Below are 18,386 nucleotides of genomic sequence, written 5' to 3' on the forward strand. Positions count from 1 at the left end.
TATTGCAAAGAGCAGGGACCCAGCCCAGGGAGATGTTGCTTTACTTCTGCTTTACTGTTGATGTGAATAGTCAGTAATGCTGCTTGTCTGTGGTGGTTGAGAGAAACAGAAGTGGTTGAGTAGGTGTCTTTTACCAGTTACAGATGCTGAAGCTTGTGCCTGGGCTGGAGACCAGCGGGGAGCTGAGCCTCGGGAGACAGGGTCAGGAAACCGGGCTGGGTGTTGCCGCAGGCACGTTCCCTTCCTCTGCTGCTGAGCCCGGCCTCGAACCGGCGAGTGCCCCGCTGCCAGCGCGCCAGGTGCCACACGTACCCTGGGGCTAAAAAGCATCTTGTATAACCCCCCTGCGCAGCAGCACGATGGGTTTGCGTGCCCCCACGTCCGCGGGGCTCGTGCGAGCTCCCAGCATATTTGGGAAGTTATTTCTCTCCATAATGCTGCCGGTGGGTCCCGCTCTCACCTCCGGCACTGGGCTCCCCTCTGCTGCCAGCAGACATCTCAAACGGGGTTTTATTTCTCCCTCATTTGGAACGAATTAACAGCAGCTTAGCATTCCTGAGGAAGCAGGGGTTGGGGGTTTTGTCTCAGTAACACCTTTGGTCTGACTTTCTAGAGAGTATTAGGGTCACACCCACAAGAATATTCCCCGGGTAGGGTGTTTCCAAGGCTACTGGGGTGGCCTTTAGTTGCTGTCAGTGATCCTTTTGGAGTCCTACAGGCTGCCTTATTCTTTCCTCCATATAAATGGAGGACTTGCTTGAGAGCGCATCTGGAGAGGAGAGTTGTTCTGGTTGTGTCGGAGCGGGAGATGCTCCAGGCTGGGGTTGCGCTGCTGTGAGAGGTGGCAGAACTTGTGCCAGACCAGTGGGACCGACCTGGGACACCCTCCTTGTCCCCGCTGCTGCCAAGGCGGTGTTTCCTCTGTCGTGGCTACAGCGGGGACACGGGGAGCACCCGACACTGTAAGAGCAGCAGGGGGTCTGTCAGGAGGGTGCTGCTCCCCCAGCCTTTGCACCCTGAGCAGGGCTGTGTGTCCTCCTTGCACTTCCCCATGGCAGGGGTCGCCCAGTGTGTGTGCGTGACTCCTGGCAAAGCCCGTGGAGGGCTTGGGGCATGGGTCCCGGCATTCCCTCTGGTTCTTCTCGTGAAAGGCATTAGGAAGGGCTTGGCAGGGAAGGCCAGATGGTCGGTGGCCAAGAAGCAAGCCTGGGGAGGTGATGAAACCATGCCTTAAGGGCAAATGCCTAAATTAGTGGAGAATCTGACCCATCAAAGAGATAAAGCAGTGAAGGTGCTGGCAGTGAGAGGAACAGAGCTGAAAGACACCTCTAGCAATGATCTTTCTTGCCTTTAGAAAAGCTTTATACCTCTAAAGTAGTAGAAAAATTTATGTTCTAAGCAAAATTCCAACAGTATTACCGACCTCCCTCTGCATGTTTTTATAGGACTCTGCTTGGAACAAGAAGCAAATGTCTTTTAACCACCAGCACCTAAATATGGATCCATGATTGATTGGACTGTATGTGCTTTTGATTAGGTTCCTAAAATAGACTTTTTGAGTTAGAAGTGGTTGGTGAGGCACGAAATGAGACAGTGAAAACTGCAATGTCAGTGTCTCTGGCAGGAGAGGCTGAAGCTGCAGTGAGCAACTCATTTATCCAGAGCAGAAAACAGTAAAACACACCCCAAGGGTGTTCTGCCTCCCACCGGAAACCAAAATCAAATCTGGTGTTTGATAGTAAAAAAACAAAGCTCAGCCTTGCCCTGGTTATGGTGTGGCTTAGCCAGCAGCCGCCTGGCTGGGGAGGACTTGCAGGAGCTCTGCCCTGCTGCAGCTCAGCCCCTTGGGCCCAACCTCCCCCTGGTGCCGGGTCTCGCCCCGCCGGTGTGTGCTTGGGTGCAGCATCGGCCTCTTGCCACCGGCTCCTCCGTTTCTCACCCGCTCCCGTCACAGAGGTCAAACCCTCTGAAGAGGCCCAAGCCTGGGACTCTCCACTTCCCCAGCACCTGCCTAAAACATGATGCAGGGGTAGGCGTATGCCAAGAGGATGAAATTAATTCACACTTGCAGGTGAACGCAAGAGGAAATAAAACATCCTCTTCAGTTAGGGTTTCCCCCACTATCAGTTTAAGAGTCCTTAACTTTTTGCTGAAGTACTATACTGGTTTAAAAAACAACAACAAGACACCCCCAAAAAACAAAACTTGGCAAGTAGTTTTGGTTTTCTAGTATTTTTAGAATTGTTGATTAAATTGTTCCCTGCTCGCAAGTTCAATTTAAGGCCCAGTCGCATTGGTGCTGCTCAGCATATTCGGTATTTCCATTAACCGCTTCACAGAAGCAGTTTCAGGGGCTCTCTCGAGAGGCCGACCTGTAGAGCTGGTTTATTTTGGTTTGTTTTTTCCCAGGAAGGTTGTGCAGGAGCCCGGGGCCGAGCGCTCCCAGCAGAGGACAGCACAGCTTCAATCTGTGTCACCAGCCAGGAGAGCGCGGGGCTGCCCGGCGTTGTCTGACCCCAAGCACCCTGTGCGGGACACCCGGCTGTTCTGGCACCGACGGACCCTTTAATCCAGGTATTCCTTAGGGATGAGCTACCGGAGCATGACGTAGTTATAGATGCCAGCTTGTGCGACGGAGTTTTGCTAAGTCTCTGGCCTCAAAATAATCAAGGTTTAGAAAACTGTGCTCAGAAATGAAATTAATCTACACAATATTCATACAGATATTAAACTGGAACAAAAATCTAAACCCACTGAAATGACGTTAAGAATATTTTAACAGCTCCAAGAGATTTTTTGAAACGTCTTTGAAGTATTTGCGCCTTGCTCAGTCGCGCTGGCAGAGGTACTGGGGGTGGGGGGAGTGGCGTGGGGGCCCCTGCCACGGCTCGGCTCTCCTGGCAGCGCCCTGGCTGTCCCACCCTCAGCAAAGCTGAAACAACAACAACAAAAAAACCCAACAAACTGCATTTTACTTCGTTCAGCCTCAGCTGTTGGGCTTGGTTTATATAAATCCACTAATTGCGGCTAGAAAGTGCTGAGGAAGTTAGTTATTAATTACCTGTTAGTTATTAATTACCTGTGAAGAGCACGCATCTACCCTGGGATTACTTTTGCAGAGCCCCGTGCCCAGCCCTGCCGCACTAACTCACCTGCTTGAGTAGCCGGGCAGGGTGTTTTGGGGGGTTTATGGCTTTATTGCTCTATCACTGGGTCTTTGAAGCTTTACTGCAGCGTGTAAGGAGAAACGCTCCATTTATCCAGCCCCTCTTTATCCTTGAGTGCAACAGCAGGTGACTGAATGAACAAGATATTTAAAAGCTGGTAAACGAGAAGCTGGTATTATTTATCAGCCACGTGGGAACTTTTAAAGCAGCTTCTGTAATGCTTAAATATTAGCTGATTTATCGGCCTTGTCTTTAGAGAAAAGCTAGAATAACTATTATATCCCAGATATTAATAAGGTTGATATTTGCTAACCTTAAAGTACATCACAATAAAGGGGAAGGAAGGAAAAAAGGTATTTTTAGCACACATTTATTTTTCCCATTTAAGAATAATCATGGTGGTATTCAGACTTCACTGATGTGTGTCATGACCTTGTGCTTAACTTGTCTACTGGATTTATTCACCAAGCCCTAATTACACTGAGATGCCACTGGTATTTTATAAAAAAATGCATTTATAAGTGTATGATATATAGTTTATGTATGTTGCTTTGTATAAATCCAACAGAATTTCACATTTTCAGTAAGATGCATGTTGTACTTTAGAGAAACACCAGAGCTGTCTGCACACCTGCAGCTGTGTGGGGGGAGCCCTGGCAATCTGGAGGGCTTGGGGTGGCAGAGCCCATGCTGGGTCTCACCTGCCACCCTCCTGCCTGGCCCCAGGGCTGGGCTGGTGGTCTGCAAGCAGGAGGAGGAAGTCCCCAGGGTGATGTTTCTGTGCAGCAGCCAGGAGCTGCAAAGGCCCCTTCCGCCTCTTCCTCCTCTTGGGAGGTGGAGGTTAAAAAAAGGGCTTTATAGCTTTGGGGGAGCAGAAAAAATCTGCATGTTGGACTTCTTGGAACATACATTATTAATGAAGATTCCTCCTAGGAAAAAAAATTAATTGAATTGAAGCAATTTTATGTCTTTCCTCATTTTCAGGCCCTGCATATAATTAGTACAATCCTGAATAACAGATGGCAAAGCGCTGAGGGGAGCGATTGTCTGAGATGTGCATTATGGAGGCCTCTTACGCAAACACCCCTGTCCAGCTGCCACACTGAGGGCTTGCTCAGGCGCTGCCCTCATAAAAGCAGAATTGCGGGCAGGAGAGACACGGGTGGGAGTGGATTCAGCTGGGCTTTATCTGCCCTTTAGATGTGCTGCTTGTTTGTGCACAGCAGCTCATAACAGCCAGGTCTCCTGCCCAGTGCAGTGCTGCTGGGGGGGGGGGGGGTGAGCACCGTCAGCCCGGAGATGCTCAGCCCATCTCCCCCCTCCGAGCACAACCCCCTTTCCTCCATCGGGTTCTAGTCACGGGGGTGCTGTGGGTTTTCTAACTTCCTAAGCCTGGCATTTACTCTCTGACATCCTGAATCATTCTGATTTTAGGAGCTGGAGAGAGTCACCCATTGCCTCTTCAAGGCAGCGATGGGAAAAAAAAAATAAAATATCTAACTTCTGGTTTAGAGAAATGGCTGCAAAAGGTCCATGCAGTATAATCCTCCTGGTTGATTGTTCAGCTATTTTATATATCTCTATAAGCTCTTATTATGTAAATATGCTGCACTATGGAGAAAGTCACGGAGTTTGGTGAATGCTGTGTGGACACACCACCCTGCTGGGGGAAGCTGATGGTGCTCAGGCATGACTGCAGCTAAAGGCCGGGCACCACACCTGAGTGACTGATTGTGGTGGTAGGAGCTGCCCGTGGCGGGGCAGGCGGCCTCTCCTGCTATAATACCGGATTTATTTAATTTTGAACATTCAACACCTTAAAATACCTTAATTTTTTGTTTCTTTAGCAAAAGCTTAACGCTGGTGGAGGCCCTGGGTGCCGCTGGGGCTGTGGGTTTGGCATGCTGGAGCCTGGCCGTGCTGGGGCTGGTGCTGAGCAAGAAGAGCTGTGCCAGCCTGGTGCTGCCCGCTGGGGGAGTGGATGGGGGTGGCAAAGCTGTGGGGCTTGCAGCCTTCCTTGGTGGAGCCCTTGGGGGTACGGCCAATGGTCACAACACTGCGCCAAGGAGGCATCCTGCCCTCCCCACCTGTCTCCACTTAGTTTTTCCTCACCAGATTCAGGTGTCATTATTCCAGGAGATCTGGCATTTGCAGTAAACTGCATTCGAGCCAAACAAAATGGGGTTTGAATTATGTTTATAAGCCAGCTCTGCCTGGGAGGTGCCTGAATCGCTGCTTTCCTTCAGCAGGGCAGCACCCGTGTTAGAGCTGGAGGCTCACAGCCGAATCGCGGGACGTGTCGGAGGTTGGAAGCTTTATTTTATGCTAGCTCAGCAGAAGGAATCGAGCCAGGAAAGCTTCACCCCAAACTTTGGGGCAGTTGGGGGCTTCCATGGGTCTGTCCAAACCTGCAGTCAGAGGGCGGTGGCCGTGCAGCGGCGCGGTGCGTGCTTGCGGGGGTGACGGCCCCTCGGTGCCCACTTGTCCCACAGCGTTCAGCTGAGTGGGGGATTTTACTGTGGGGCACCAGCAAGGCTCAGCCTGGAGCTGGGGTCCTGGTGCCACATGCCTGCAGGAGAACAGCAACCCCGGGGTAAAGTGAGATCGCTGGGATGTGGGCTGCTTTTAGCATCTGAGGTATCTGGAGCGCCCTACAAACGTCCCCTAATTAATGGGACAGCCAGGGCGGGAGCTGCTGTGGCCCCTTCATCGGGGAAAGCACAGAAATGCTCAGGTGTGTTTTTCTGTCAGGAAGCTGCCAGACAAGCATCTGGGTCCAAACACATCGACTTTGGCTCAGGGACCGAAGCAAAGGAGGAACGAGTCACACTTATTCTGGCGAACAGGGAAACCAGGTACTGCTGGGCTAATATAAACACTCCACAGACAAACAAAAGTAAGTGTTTAATTCTGTCCCTTCTTTGTGCCCAGGGCAGAAACAGCACTGGGCTTTCACCTTCACAGTAATGGGCTGGGGTATGGCATCAGCCTGTGCTGCTCGCCTGTGGGCACTGCAGTTGTCACGGCAAAGTTCTCTTCTGCTGGCTCATGGCAGTCAGGGCAAGGTATTTAATTAATTTCCCCTAGTAATAATTTATAACCTAAAAGAATATTCCCATGTTCCATTTTGCTCATGGGGATGAATCCCAAGTGGGAATAAACATCCCCTGTTTGAAGGGCTCTGCAGGAAGGGCACCACATCCTGCTCAAGGTCAGCCTTAATGACTCATTCCCATCAGTCAAATGCAAATACATCATAATAAGCTGTTAAATATGCATGACTCGTTTAATAAGCCTGAGTCTAATATAAATTGACTAATGGGTATTTAATGACAACAAACGTGCCTGACTCCAGTCGCATTTCTTCTTTAAAGCCCACAGGATGCTAAAGAGCCCAATGAATTTAACAGCACGGCATTAATTCACAGCCGGAGCCTGCCCTTGTCTCCCAGTCGAAGGCCCAGCTTTTGCACGCTTGCTTCAAATTGCCAGGAGCTGCAGGATGAAATCTGGCGGTGCCATTTCAACAGCCTGCCCGAGAAACACCACAGACTGCGGCCAGAGCAGCGGGGGGAGGTTCTGTAATGACTTTCGGATGGATGGTGGCTGCATTGGGTTCTTTCTCAGTAGAAGGGTTGGTACGGATGATGTTCCTTGAAAGAGCAGTTGACTGCAATACAAGAGCGTTGTTGGGGTGCTGTAGGAATGAGGGTTCCCAGGTATGGGATGAATTTCCCTCCTGCAAAGTCACTATGGGGGTGTGTACCCCGGATCAGCAAATTGTGCACAGTGGCCAAGGCCATGTCCTGCTGCTCCCGGCCTTGATGGGCTTTCACTGCACCCCTGGAGCGCTTGGGCTTCCCACTCCTCCTGTGCCCCCACCCCAGAACTGTCTCTCTCCTCACTTCTGGACCCACATCTGTTCTGGAGGATTAGCCTTGTAAATGTAAATCCCTGAGTACTGACTTTGCAATTTGTATGAAGTTGTTCTTTCAACACAGCTCTAGATGAGGTGCCTTGTGTTCCTCAAAACACTATTTAAACCCCTCTGGGCAGCAGAAGGTACTGTCAGCAGGTCTGGAGAGCGATGGGCTTCCCAAATCAACCCCCTGGGGTGCAGCGTGGTGCTGTGAGCTGCTGCCAGGCAGAACACCACCTTTCTCAAGCACAGTTTGTTTTGAAAAATAAATCCCTCTGCCTTTCAGTGGCAGAGTGGAAAAACACACTAGCTGCATGAGTGTTTAGAGGTTTGTGACTTGTGTCAACATTGTGTAATTAAAGTTTCCTTATTACCTGTGCTGGAAACCTTATCAGGCAAACACAGGTCTCTTCAGGTGCTCTGAAAAGGCCCAGCACACACACCTGGTATTCTGGCCGTGCCACACTATTTTCACCATAGACACTGGTTTTATTGGATGCTGTGATTGGTTGTTTGCACGCGGTGGTTGTTTTTAACAGAATCAGAACCTACCCCAGCCGGCAGCGGGGAGCTGTGCTTGCCTAAAGCCTGGTAGGTAGGAAAAGACCAGCAGTTGCTTTCAAATCCGTTTCTAAATAAATGACCCACCAAGGACGTAGGTATTTGGAAAATGACCTCACACAGGGCTGATGGGTGTGGAGTATTCTGAGGGTGAAGGATTCTGGGGGGTGGTTGTTTCCCAGCAGTGTGTGCCCAGGAGCTGCAGCTGCCCTGGCACGTGGTGTGGGTATCCCTGGGGGCTGAGAGCGGGGGAGACCCTCTGGTCCCACAGCACCTTTGTTCTGCTGAGGCTTAATGTAGGGGTTGTCCACGATATTTTGAAGAGCTCTGAACATCCATCTTGAACAATGAGTCAGTAGAAGAGATGGAGCCAGAGGGGAAAAACTGTCGAGAAAACACTTTGCTCCCTGCTCACCATCCTCTGAGCCAATATTTGATTTTTTTTTTTCAGTATTATAGGTATCAAAAAAGTCTTTAATTATCATTAAACTGTATAAGATCTACTTTAGCATAATACTAACTTCAGCTGATTGCGTTGAAGGCTTCTAGTTTGTCCTGAATGAACATTCATGATATACCTAGAAAGTACTAGAAATTATGTAAAAAAAACCTGCCCCAAAACAAAAAAACCCAAAACAAATCTAAAGGTTTAGGAAGAATTCTGATCATTATATTTCGTAGAAGAGCATTTGTCTCTGACCCTGTAGTGGGATCAGCATTTCCTAGGAGTATAACTGGGGAGCACCCGTTGTGCAGACAGTCGTTGCGAGAGCCTGACCTGCCCTCGTGCTGCTGCTGCTGGCTCCTCGCGGTCCGCGGGCAAGTCAGGACAAGGCGTGAGGCTGGTGCTCCCTTAGATACAGTCTGGCAGTTGCTCATGAAAAGCGTGATTTATTAGTGATCTATAATTTCGTCTTGTCACATCTAATCATAATATTCAGATACAGTAAGTGAAGAATATTACGGTAAACTTTGTGCTAATTATAAAAGCGTAGTTTTGACTCATTTGACAGAGAAACTGGGTGTGAATCTCTTTCGCTGAACGAAGCCAGGGCTGGGCTCTGGTTGCCAGCCCGCCTGCCGAGCGCTGGTCTCTCCCACGCCCTGGTGCCAGCCTGGCTCCTTCCTGCCCTGTGACAGCAATTCATGCCAGAGAAGGAAAATCCAGAATTTCTGTAGCAGAAAACAGTTGGGCTGTGCCCACAGGAGCAGGTTGGGAGGGTGGAACTGGTACCCACAGGGATTTCCAGGATTCACCTAGAGAAACCCACAGAGAAAATGGATTTCTTCACAAACGTGTGGTGTGGGTGGGACTTCAGCAAAGGCCTTTTGGAAATCTGGATTTATCATGACCACTAGATCACCTTCATCCAGGGCTTCAAGCGTCATGCCTTGGCATAACCTACCAGGTCTCCTTGAAAAAAATCCTGGTTTTGTAAGACAGTTGTATGAAAGATGTGGAAATTCAAGATCAGTTAAGGTAATACTTTTCCTTACAGGTATAAGGTAGCACTCTAAAAGGATGGGTTAATGTAATGTGTTACCTTTTAGTGCTTTACTTGGCCATTTAAAGAAGTCTCCTCTGAGTCATCCATTTACTGTGAGCTTTCTGCACATAGTATTGGGTTGTTTCACAGCACTTCATCCTCCATAAGCTTCTTCCATCCTCAGTCATGTACGGTGACTCACTTGTGATGGGTTCTTTGTTATCAGTGCCCATTCTATTCCATTTTGCATTTTTTATGGCACGTATCAAGATACTGATGCAGAAATGACGTAGCTGCTGTGGCAGTTTCCATACAGCTCTGCATTCGTTGATAGCTGTGTCCCCACTGTAAACAGATGGAGACCATCGTCCTGTTAAAGCTCAGGCCATGTTACTGCTGACCATAGTAAAGGAAATTAAATCCCTCTGGTAGCTGGGGCAAAAGATATGCAGAGCTAGAAGACTTATTTTGAGCATAACAGAAACCACTATTTATTCCTGTAGTCGATGTTCCCCATCTTGTTCAGTTTAGCTGCTAGGGCTGGCAGGTGCTGATTATTTCCAAAATTTCAGGGACCGAAAGCTAATGTGTCATTTAGCAGTTTAGTTTATTTAGCTTTTTTCAAGTTCATTTTAGTTTTCCTGCAGCCATCAGCATATGACCTGTAGCTTCTTTCTCTTTTTACTGATGCTTTAAAAATGAGGCATACAAATTCTGGCTTAAATTTAGGAGATGTAACTGTATTTGCTAAACTTACAATTTCCAGCAATTTTCATTTCTGACAAATGTATTTGGCATGAACAATATAGCTAATTCTAAACAGTGTTTTCCAAAAGCACCCGTCCTACACAGCCACGTTAAAGTGAGCTCGGCTTGTCCAAACTGCCACACCACGGGCAGGGGTGAGGCACGTGTTCCCAGATAAATGCTAATAATAATTTAATTTCCTTTCTGGATTTCCACAGTGAATGTTGATGTATAGAAGTTTGTGTTGTGCCCCGTGTTTATGTTTATTAAAAATAATAAATAACTGCCTGTGATTTAGCTGCAGTCCTGGCCCAGAGCGTGGCTGGAGGTTCTGCCCTTGGCCCCCAGCTTGGGTTTTCTCTTGCAGCCAGAGGAACGGACTGAGCATGGGCTTGGGGACCTTTTCTTTTTAATCTCATAGTGGGAATTCACAGAGCTCAGGATTTCACTGGTGCTTCTCTTTCTTCTTGCAGTTTTTCAAAATGTCTGGAGCATCAGGTTTTTCTTCTGAGCACTCCCTTGCCAGGTACGGGAGCTCTGTCAGCACCGCAGGGCTCTTGGGTACATGGAGAGGAGGAAAGAAGTGAGCCTTATCTTCCCAGCTCTTCGTATTTCTTTCTGAAAAGGAAGGAAATTGCTTTCAAAAGTAATTTTATTTAGCTGTGTGGTGGCTGGTTTTGCAGACAACCTCAAAGCTTTCCTCTGAAAAGCTCTCTGTGGCAGCATGGAGAAGCCCCGATCCTGGGCTGGTCGCGATGAGACCTGGGCCGGCAGGAGCAGGGATGAGCCTGGGAATTCCACAACCCTGAGACTTGAGCGGTCCCCCCAGTCCTGGCGATACCCCCCAGCAATGCTCTGCCCGCAGCTGGAACCTCCCTTTCTCCTGGGCATGACCTTCCCCAGCGAAGGGACTGCCCTGGCCAGTGAGGCATGGCGCCGCTGTTGTCACCTGCTGTCACCCGGGCTTCTGCTGCAACCCCCGGGGGCTTTTTTAAATGCACTTAAATACTTTTTTTAGCTACACTTAAAACATGGGAGCCTAGCTTCAGTTTGTCCCATGTGAGGGACAAAGCCGTCCCTCGCCCAGCTCACAGCAGCGCCAGCACCCCCTGTGCGTTCCAGATGTCGTGTGCAACCTGAACACCACATGAATGTCCCGTTTTTGCTGGGATGGGATGAAGCGGTCGGACGTCAGTACACGGGTGCGTGTTGCAAATGCGGGGCAGCTGCTCGGGGTGCAGCAGCAGCTGGTTTGGTGTTGCCAAGCTGCCTTTAACGGGTGAATAAAGTGGTTTGGGCTTGTTTACTGAAGGGGTGATTAATAAGCCCCCCAGATGCTGGGGTGTTATTTTGCCTCAAAGTAGGCCTAGCAACTGTAAATGCAGCCCTGCAGCCTGTGTACAGAGTGAAATGTTTTTCTGTAGCAGACTGGAAAGAGCTCCACTTCTGACATGAGCCAGGAAAGAAAGACTGATCCCTTCGTAGTTGGTCATTAATGTGTATCGACAGGTCATGCAGCAGCAGCTTATTGGTTTGAACCCTCACTCTGTGCTTATGTGCAGCACTGGAAGTTCAATGGAAGCATACGAAAACCGACACTGAACAGTGCAGGATTGCCTCAAAATCTCTGCTGGATCCCAACCTGCCCGGGAGCAGCGGAAATCCCAGCCGGGGAACATCTCGTGTGGGTCAGCCACCAGCCGTGCTCAGCCCAGACGCCCCTGAGATTGCTCTCCTGCTCGCTTTTACGCAAGAAAATGGCAGCAGCCTCCCTTTCTGGTGCAACGATTCGTGCTTTGAGCCAGGACACCCAGGCTGGGTGTGCCCTGCCCCAGGGAATTGAAACCTAGGCCCTGGGATTTCTGAGCAGTGGAAGACAGTAGTTCACAGGTAAAAATGTCACTGTATTGCTTGAAACCAAGAAATGTGCTGATATCAACTGGTTCAGGTGCATTAGTTGCAGTAGAGCAGAGGCGTTTTGCATTAGCAGCATTTAATTCTCAAGGTTAAAAACATGGTAATATTACATAGCAATGATGAATAAATCAGCACACTTTGAAGAGTTAAAATTACTATGTGAAAACTAAGTGCTCTTCTTTAGCGCTCTGCTTTAATATAATGCAAATATGTTGTTTTAATGGGTTTGCTGACTACAGATATCACCGAGCTGCTGCCTCTGTCGTGGTGATCTCTGGTGTCAGAGGAGAGGCTCTTCCACGGTTGACGACGACTGGGTGTAGGCAGGACACAAGCTGCCAGGCTTTGCCCTCCCGGCACCTCTGGGCATCGCTCAGCCCGTGGGATGAAGAGCAGTGCCCTCTTCCTCCTCACGCCTCCACGACACCGCGGCAGTGATGGGAGCACCGTGCTCGGTGCTGGGTGGGAGCTGGGCGTCCCCAGTCCCCGGGCCTCGCCCTGAGAGCTGCACGTCGCCCGGGCAGGAGCGTTTCACAGGAAACCCTTTCCCGGAGCCCAGCGGCGCGGAGCAGAGCTGCAGCCTCCCCGGAGGTTTCCAAACAGGTCTCTGCAAAGGGGAAGTGTGTGTTTGCGTGTCTCCTTGGCTCAGCACGCGCTTTGCAGCGCCTTCCTCCCACGAAATCTGCCCCCGTATGCCCCTCGGCCAAACAAATCGCTCCCTTGCCCTGACTCATTAATGATTGAATCGTATGTAAACGAGGCCAGCCGGTGCTGCGGTGCTGCGCTCCAGGGATCCGGACGGCCTCGCTGAGGGATGGTGCAGGAGCACTGAGGGGATGGTAAGGGCGTCCCGGTGCCAGCAGCCGGCTCTCTGCCTGACACTTCTCGCAAAGACTCTGCTATTCCTCTAGCGAGACCCGCTCTGAACGAACCCTTTAACTGCTTTACCCTGGCTGCTTACTTTAAAAGTGATTAATCAATCTTTTCCTAACAACTATCTAAATCAACGCATCCGTCAATACAGTAATTCTCAAATTATCATTTCTATTTAAAGTGCTGATGTTAGAGCAGTGATTTTTAGAATTAAAAATTCACTGAAATGTTGGGTTTCTTCTGAAGAGCCTGAAGAGCCAGGGTTAGGCTGGGTGCTGCATCTGAGCTGCTCCCGACTGCAGTGAGCATTCCTGGCTAGCTAATTTTTGTCTCCTGCGGTACACAGCCTAAGTGTAGATATTTGCTGGATATAACTTTATGAAGCTTTGTTTATGCTGTACTTTATTCTGTCTTGTAGTCTACTTTTAAAGTAAAATACAGTGCTTTGAGAGCAGAGACCAATTAACAAATTCTAGACACCAGAACAACTTTGAAAATACTTAAAACAATTGCATGATTGAGGAGACTGTCTTTAGCAGGTTTGGTGGCATTGTTACATTGCTGCTCTTCCAGAGTTTAGACTTAGCTTGATTTCACTTTTAACCTATATCCCACTTCTCTGATGTTTTGTTTTGCCCTGATTTCTAACTGGTTTGCTAATATTTTAACCAAAGGCTCTTGCTAAAAGCTGTCTTTATCTTGCAGTTCCCATGCAGGTGGGTACGGGTGTCCTTGCTGGAGCAGGGAGAGGAGGGAGGGACAGGAGGGAGCACTTGAGATCCTACTCTCTTTCTTCCCCTGTAGCATGAAAGCACCTTTTTAACCCACCCTTAGAAAGCAAAACTTGTCCCCAGGCACAGACCCTTGGCGCAGCTTCCTAGAAAGCTTTGCTCCTTGAAGAATACAGATTGTGTTACTTGCAGGCGGGAAGCTGCAACTCTTTGGGGCCAAGCAGCAAACGGCACAGTGGTGTGGGAGGGGAGGCAGGGTGCCGGCAGCTCTCCTGGGTGGCCACCCTGGTGTCGGCATCGTGCCGGCGGGGACTGGCCTCTCCTCCAGCTGCGCCATGGGGCTGGGCTCGGGGCACCCCGTTGTACCCAGGCGGGGGCTTAGCAGCAGTTAGGAGCTGCCATCAGGTAAATCATACATAGGGCTCTGGCTTCACAGGGAGCTAGTAACAAAAGTGATTTTAAGTTTGTGAATTTGGCTTCAAAGGAGTTTTATGTTGAAATTAACTGTGCTGTCCTCTTGACTACAGTTGCTTTCTTATCCACAGGGACTCATCAGTTGTAGCTGAACTTTCCCTTCTTGAAAGGGCCATTTGTAGAAAAGTGAGAAGATACTTGTAAAACCAGGAGCAGAAATGCCCCGTGTCTGCAGGAGTGGCTCGAGGTCCTCTGGCATGTCTGCCGTGCTGCAGAGGATACATGCCTCATCCTCACAGCCCTGCCCGTGCTGTTCTGCTACCGAGTTACCAGCAGAACCGTACAAAGTGCATAATGAATGCTTCGATTAATTTATTAAACACACTCTCTCTCCTGACTTTTGAATTAATTCTGAGTAATGCTGTCAGAGCGTGGCCATATTGCTGCTAATGAGTTCATTCTTTATCAGTCTTGCCAGCAGACTTCTGCTTTAGAGATGAGCGAGGCCACCACGGGACAGGGGTTGGGTAACAGGACGGTGGTTGACTTCCAGAAAGGGCTGTGACAAAGTGGTGACGGTCAAGTTTCACTTTCCTGGCCTCTGGCAGCGCCGTGGGCTTGGCTGAGCGGCAGCTGGCGTGTTGAGGTAGATGTCTTCAGATGATGCTTTTCCTTCAGACTCCTCACACAGGTTTTCGCTTACCCAAGTTTCCATCTTGCTCGATAACTCTGGTCAATAGCTGAAAGTAGAAATTTTGTGTGCGTAAGGGATAGTCTTTGAGTTCAAGTCTCTACTTACCATATAAGCTGTAAGGAAATAGCATGCTGTATTCACTGATTACAGCAGTAACATAAAAATAGCCATGCAGTGATCTTTTACTAATTTTTGGTGTTTATTTTTTTTTCCTTTTGACTTTCCAGGCTGTGAACGAGACTTGCGGCTCTTTGCTGATGAACAGAGCCCTAGAAAAGTATTATCTATCCACCATGTACAGCCTTGAGTTCATTTTAGGCTTCACTGGAAACACCATTGTTGTCTTTGGCTATATTTTCTGCCTGAAAAAGTGGAAAAGTGGCAACATCTACCTGTTCAATTTATCATTATCAGATTTATTATTTCTGTGTACTCTTCCAATACTCGTCAACAGCTACTCCAGAGATCAGTGGGCAAAGGAGAGCATCTTGTGCCACAGCAACAGATTCCTGTTGCATGCAAACCTGTATAGCAGCATCCTCTTCCTCACTGTTATCAGTATCGACCGATACATGCTCATAAAATATCCTTTCAGAGAACATATTCTGCAGAAGAGGAAAACGGCCCTTATTGTGTCTGTTGCCTTATGGATCGGGGTGATACTGGAACTGCTGCCGCTGGTGTATTTCCTGGAGCCTATAACTGCTGCCAATAATTACAAGTGTCTTGATTACGCGAGCTCTGGACACCCTGTGGAAAACCTCATCTACAGCATGTTCCTGACTGTCTTTGGGTTCCTTATCCCTCTTGTGATCATGTGCTGCTTCTATGTGAAGATGGTTGTTTTTCTTAAAAACAGGAGCGAGCAACTCAGTTCCCTCCTGACTCTTGAAAAACCCCTTACGTTAGTGGTCCTCACAGTGGTCATCTTCTCGGTGCTCTTTACTCCCTATCACATAATGCGCAACGTCCGACTTGCTTCCCGAATACCAGCCTTGAACGTCTCGCTGTGCACGCAGGGCATCATCAACACCATTTACATCATCACGAGACCCATTGCCTTTTTAAATAGTGCCATTAATCCTGTCTTTTATTTCTTAATGGGTGACCACTTCAGAGAGATGCTGATGGCAAAACTAAGGCAGCTCTTGAGCAGGTTGACAACCCCTGGCAAGTGAATGAGTCAGGAAACCTCTCACTGTGGGAGATGTGTTCACCCACATACAGTGCCTTTTTTTAAGATAACTTTATTTATGCGATATAGAATATGTGTGAGCTGATTGCATTCCTCTAAATGCACTTGTTACCTTATTGTACAGGAGACCTCCTCCTGCTACTGGACTCCAGCAGACCAGAAGCGATGTTCTCTCACAGCAGTACGGCAGGAAACTGTGCCCTCATAGCAGGATACGTTACGGCCTATTAATATTGTAAATAAAGGATCATCGTGGTAGTTCTTCGAGGGAAAATTCGCTGCTCTCAGACAGCTTCTTTGTGAGCTGTAACTTGATGCTGAACTGGACCTGGGCTTGGGTAAAACGTGCCAGGGGCACTAATTTACATGTTCAACACAGTCCGGGGATCAAGGGTGTCTTTTCATAAGTGTTTGCAAACTCCGCATCTCCTGGGGGCTTTATCTTTCAGAATAAATAACTGGGACAATTTGCATTTCCAGCTGATTTGGCGAGGGCTGGCACCTCGGATGTGGCCAAAAAGGCAGGTATGCAAACACCGGGGTGGAACGCGGCGCTGGTCTTGCAGAAGGGAGGCAGTGGCCAGGTTGCTGTTTTTGCGGAAAGCTGTAACGTTTGGCTGCTGGTCTTATGAGCGTTTCATGGGAGCACTGAGACAGTAAAGACCTGTGTCTGTGTCTGCAGACAGGTTCTTTGATATTAAAGCTGGATTCAGCTTGCAGAAGTAAAAATAAGAAGATCTAATGTTTTAGTTCTTAACTGAGATTTGCCTTCGTAAATCACTGGGACAGCTATGCATGTTCATACTGGCATTTTCACAGTCGCTTTTCAAAGTATAGATTTACTTACCTTTAATGTAATTATCTATAAGTGTGAGCAGAATGTATAGCTTGAAGCAGAATTTGGACCTCACAGCTTGAACTTCATTAAGAGTTCCAATAATGAAGCAGGAGCTATTGAGGAGCCAGTGCTCTGCCAAACATCCCTGCAGAACTGTTGCTGCAGCAGAACTTACTCTCCGATTGACTGACCTGACTCCAAATCTAAAAGGTGAAGAGATCAATGAAGCAATAAGCTTGTACCAATAAGCTGGGGAAGGACCTGCCAAGGAGGAGAGGGCTGGGGTGTGCTGAGCAGTCTGGGCTTAAATGTTTCACTGATACCTACCTGCCTCATTATAATAAACTGTGCATCCTGTTTAAAACCAAACAGCAGTGCCTCTTTTGTGTTCTTTTGCTTTATGTGCTATTTAACATCCGTAAAGCCACTCTACCTGGCCTTTTCCTGTTATAACAGTAAGACCCTACAGCTCTCTGAGCTCAATTTGAGGGATGAAGTAGCTGCTTTCCCCTGCAAGTATCTTGCATAAAGCCTTGTGCCAGCGTTCCTCCGGGGTGGCCCCAATGTGCTGGGTGCTCAGGGATCCTCCTGAGTTCAGGGTGATGCTGCGGGGAGGATTTTGCTGTCACATCACAGGAGTGCCTCCAGCAGCACTCCCTGAGAGGTTTGCTGGGGGTGGGGGGCTGGTGTGTCCCCCCCAGAGATGCTCGTGCTGCTGTTCTCTGCACATCTCAGGGGGGCTGGAAACAGCATCCAGGCCATGCTGGCGGGGAAGGTGTGTGCGGGGAGTGCTAACCAGAGTTTGGGCTGTAAAATGTGCGTAAATCCCTATTTCCTTCCCTCTGTTTGCTTTGTAACAAATCTGTATGTGTAAATCGCTAAATCACTCTGTCAGTGGTGGAAAAAAGATCCGTCATGCATGTTATGGCCTGGGACAGATAAGGCTGCACTTGACTTTCTGTTAAATACCTCCTGGTTTTTAAGGGCTGTTGTACACAGCACCAAGAGGTGATAATCCAGCTGGGTGTGATGTTGTACGTGTTCAGCCCTGTACAAATGAAGGTAAGAGCAGATTTGCCAAAAGTGAGTCGAATATTCTTTTTAATGTTGGAGTCTAACACGTTAAAGAGGAATTTTCTTCCAGGGAAAGTGCTATATAGCAATAAATATTAAGCTGAAACACCTTTAGTAGACTCACCTTTGCCTTTTGCAGTGAACAGAACAGGACTTTTCAAAGAAATACTTGTTTTCTAAGACTGTAGCTATTTGGGGCTTTCCTGTATCAGCTCAGATGGCTTCTTTTTCTTGTGAATCGGCTAATGTGAGGCACAAGAGGAGTTGGTGGCTTTTGTTTTTTTAAATATGTGCATAATCCTATAGTAGAGGTGAAAAGGCTGTGTACACTGTGCCTGGATGTGCTGTTTGTGTTTAATTTTTTTCTGGCATTAGAGATTTGTGGTTGTCAGCTCCTACTTCTGACTATCTATATTTCTTTCACTGCTGCCATCCAGCTTGGGCTTGAGAGAGAGAGTGTGAAAAGAAGTTTTGCGTTTTCAACACAACCCCGCTTGCTGTTTAGCCTGATTTCATACGCATGCCTCACGTAGGCATCTGCCAAACCAACCGCAGTGCCTATCACTCACGGCACCTCCAGTCACAGAATCCCAGAATCATCTCGGGTGGAAAAGCCCTTGAAGATCCTTCAGTCCAACCATGAACCTCACACTGACCGTTCCCAACTCCACCAGATCCCTCAGCGCTGGGTCAGCCCGACTCTTCAACCCCTCCAGGGATGGGGACTCCCCCCCTGCCCTGGGCAGCCCATTCCAATGCCCAACAACCC

At 48.6% G+C, this 18,386-nt stretch overlaps 1 protein-coding gene across 4 annotated transcripts; it reads left to right on the plus strand.

The window, feature by feature from the left end:
• Positions 1-26: 26 nt before the first annotated feature.
• SUCNR1 (succinate receptor 1) lies at positions 27-16,901 on the plus strand. 4 transcript variants are annotated; one of them, XM_074878337.1, is made up of 4 exons: positions 27-2,574; positions 5,919-6,063; positions 6,542-12,401; positions 14,738-16,901. In XM_074878337.1, the coding sequence occupies exon 4, from the start codon at positions 14,768-14,770 to the stop codon at positions 15,686-15,688; it is 921 nt and encodes a 306-aa protein (XP_074734438.1). In that variant the 5' UTR covers positions 27-2,574; positions 5,919-6,063; positions 6,542-12,401; positions 14,738-14,767; the 3' UTR covers positions 15,689-16,901. The 4 variants fall into 4 exon arrangements, with proteins under 4 accessions (XP_074734438.1, XP_074734440.1, XP_074734437.1 ...); XM_074878339.1 differs by lacking the exon at positions 27-2,574 and adding an exon at positions 3,568-5,472; XM_074878336.1 differs by lacking the exons at positions 27-2,574; positions 5,919-6,063; positions 6,542-12,401 and adding an exon at positions 12,554-12,637.
• Positions 16,902-18,386: the final 1,485 nt, after the last annotated feature.

The sequence above is a fragment of the Strix uralensis genome, chromosome 9, assembly GCF_047716275.1.
Source record: "Strix uralensis isolate ZFMK-TIS-50842 chromosome 9, bStrUra1, whole genome shotgun sequence".
Classification (NCBI taxonomy): domain Eukaryota; kingdom Metazoa; phylum Chordata; class Aves; order Strigiformes; family Strigidae; genus Strix; species Strix uralensis.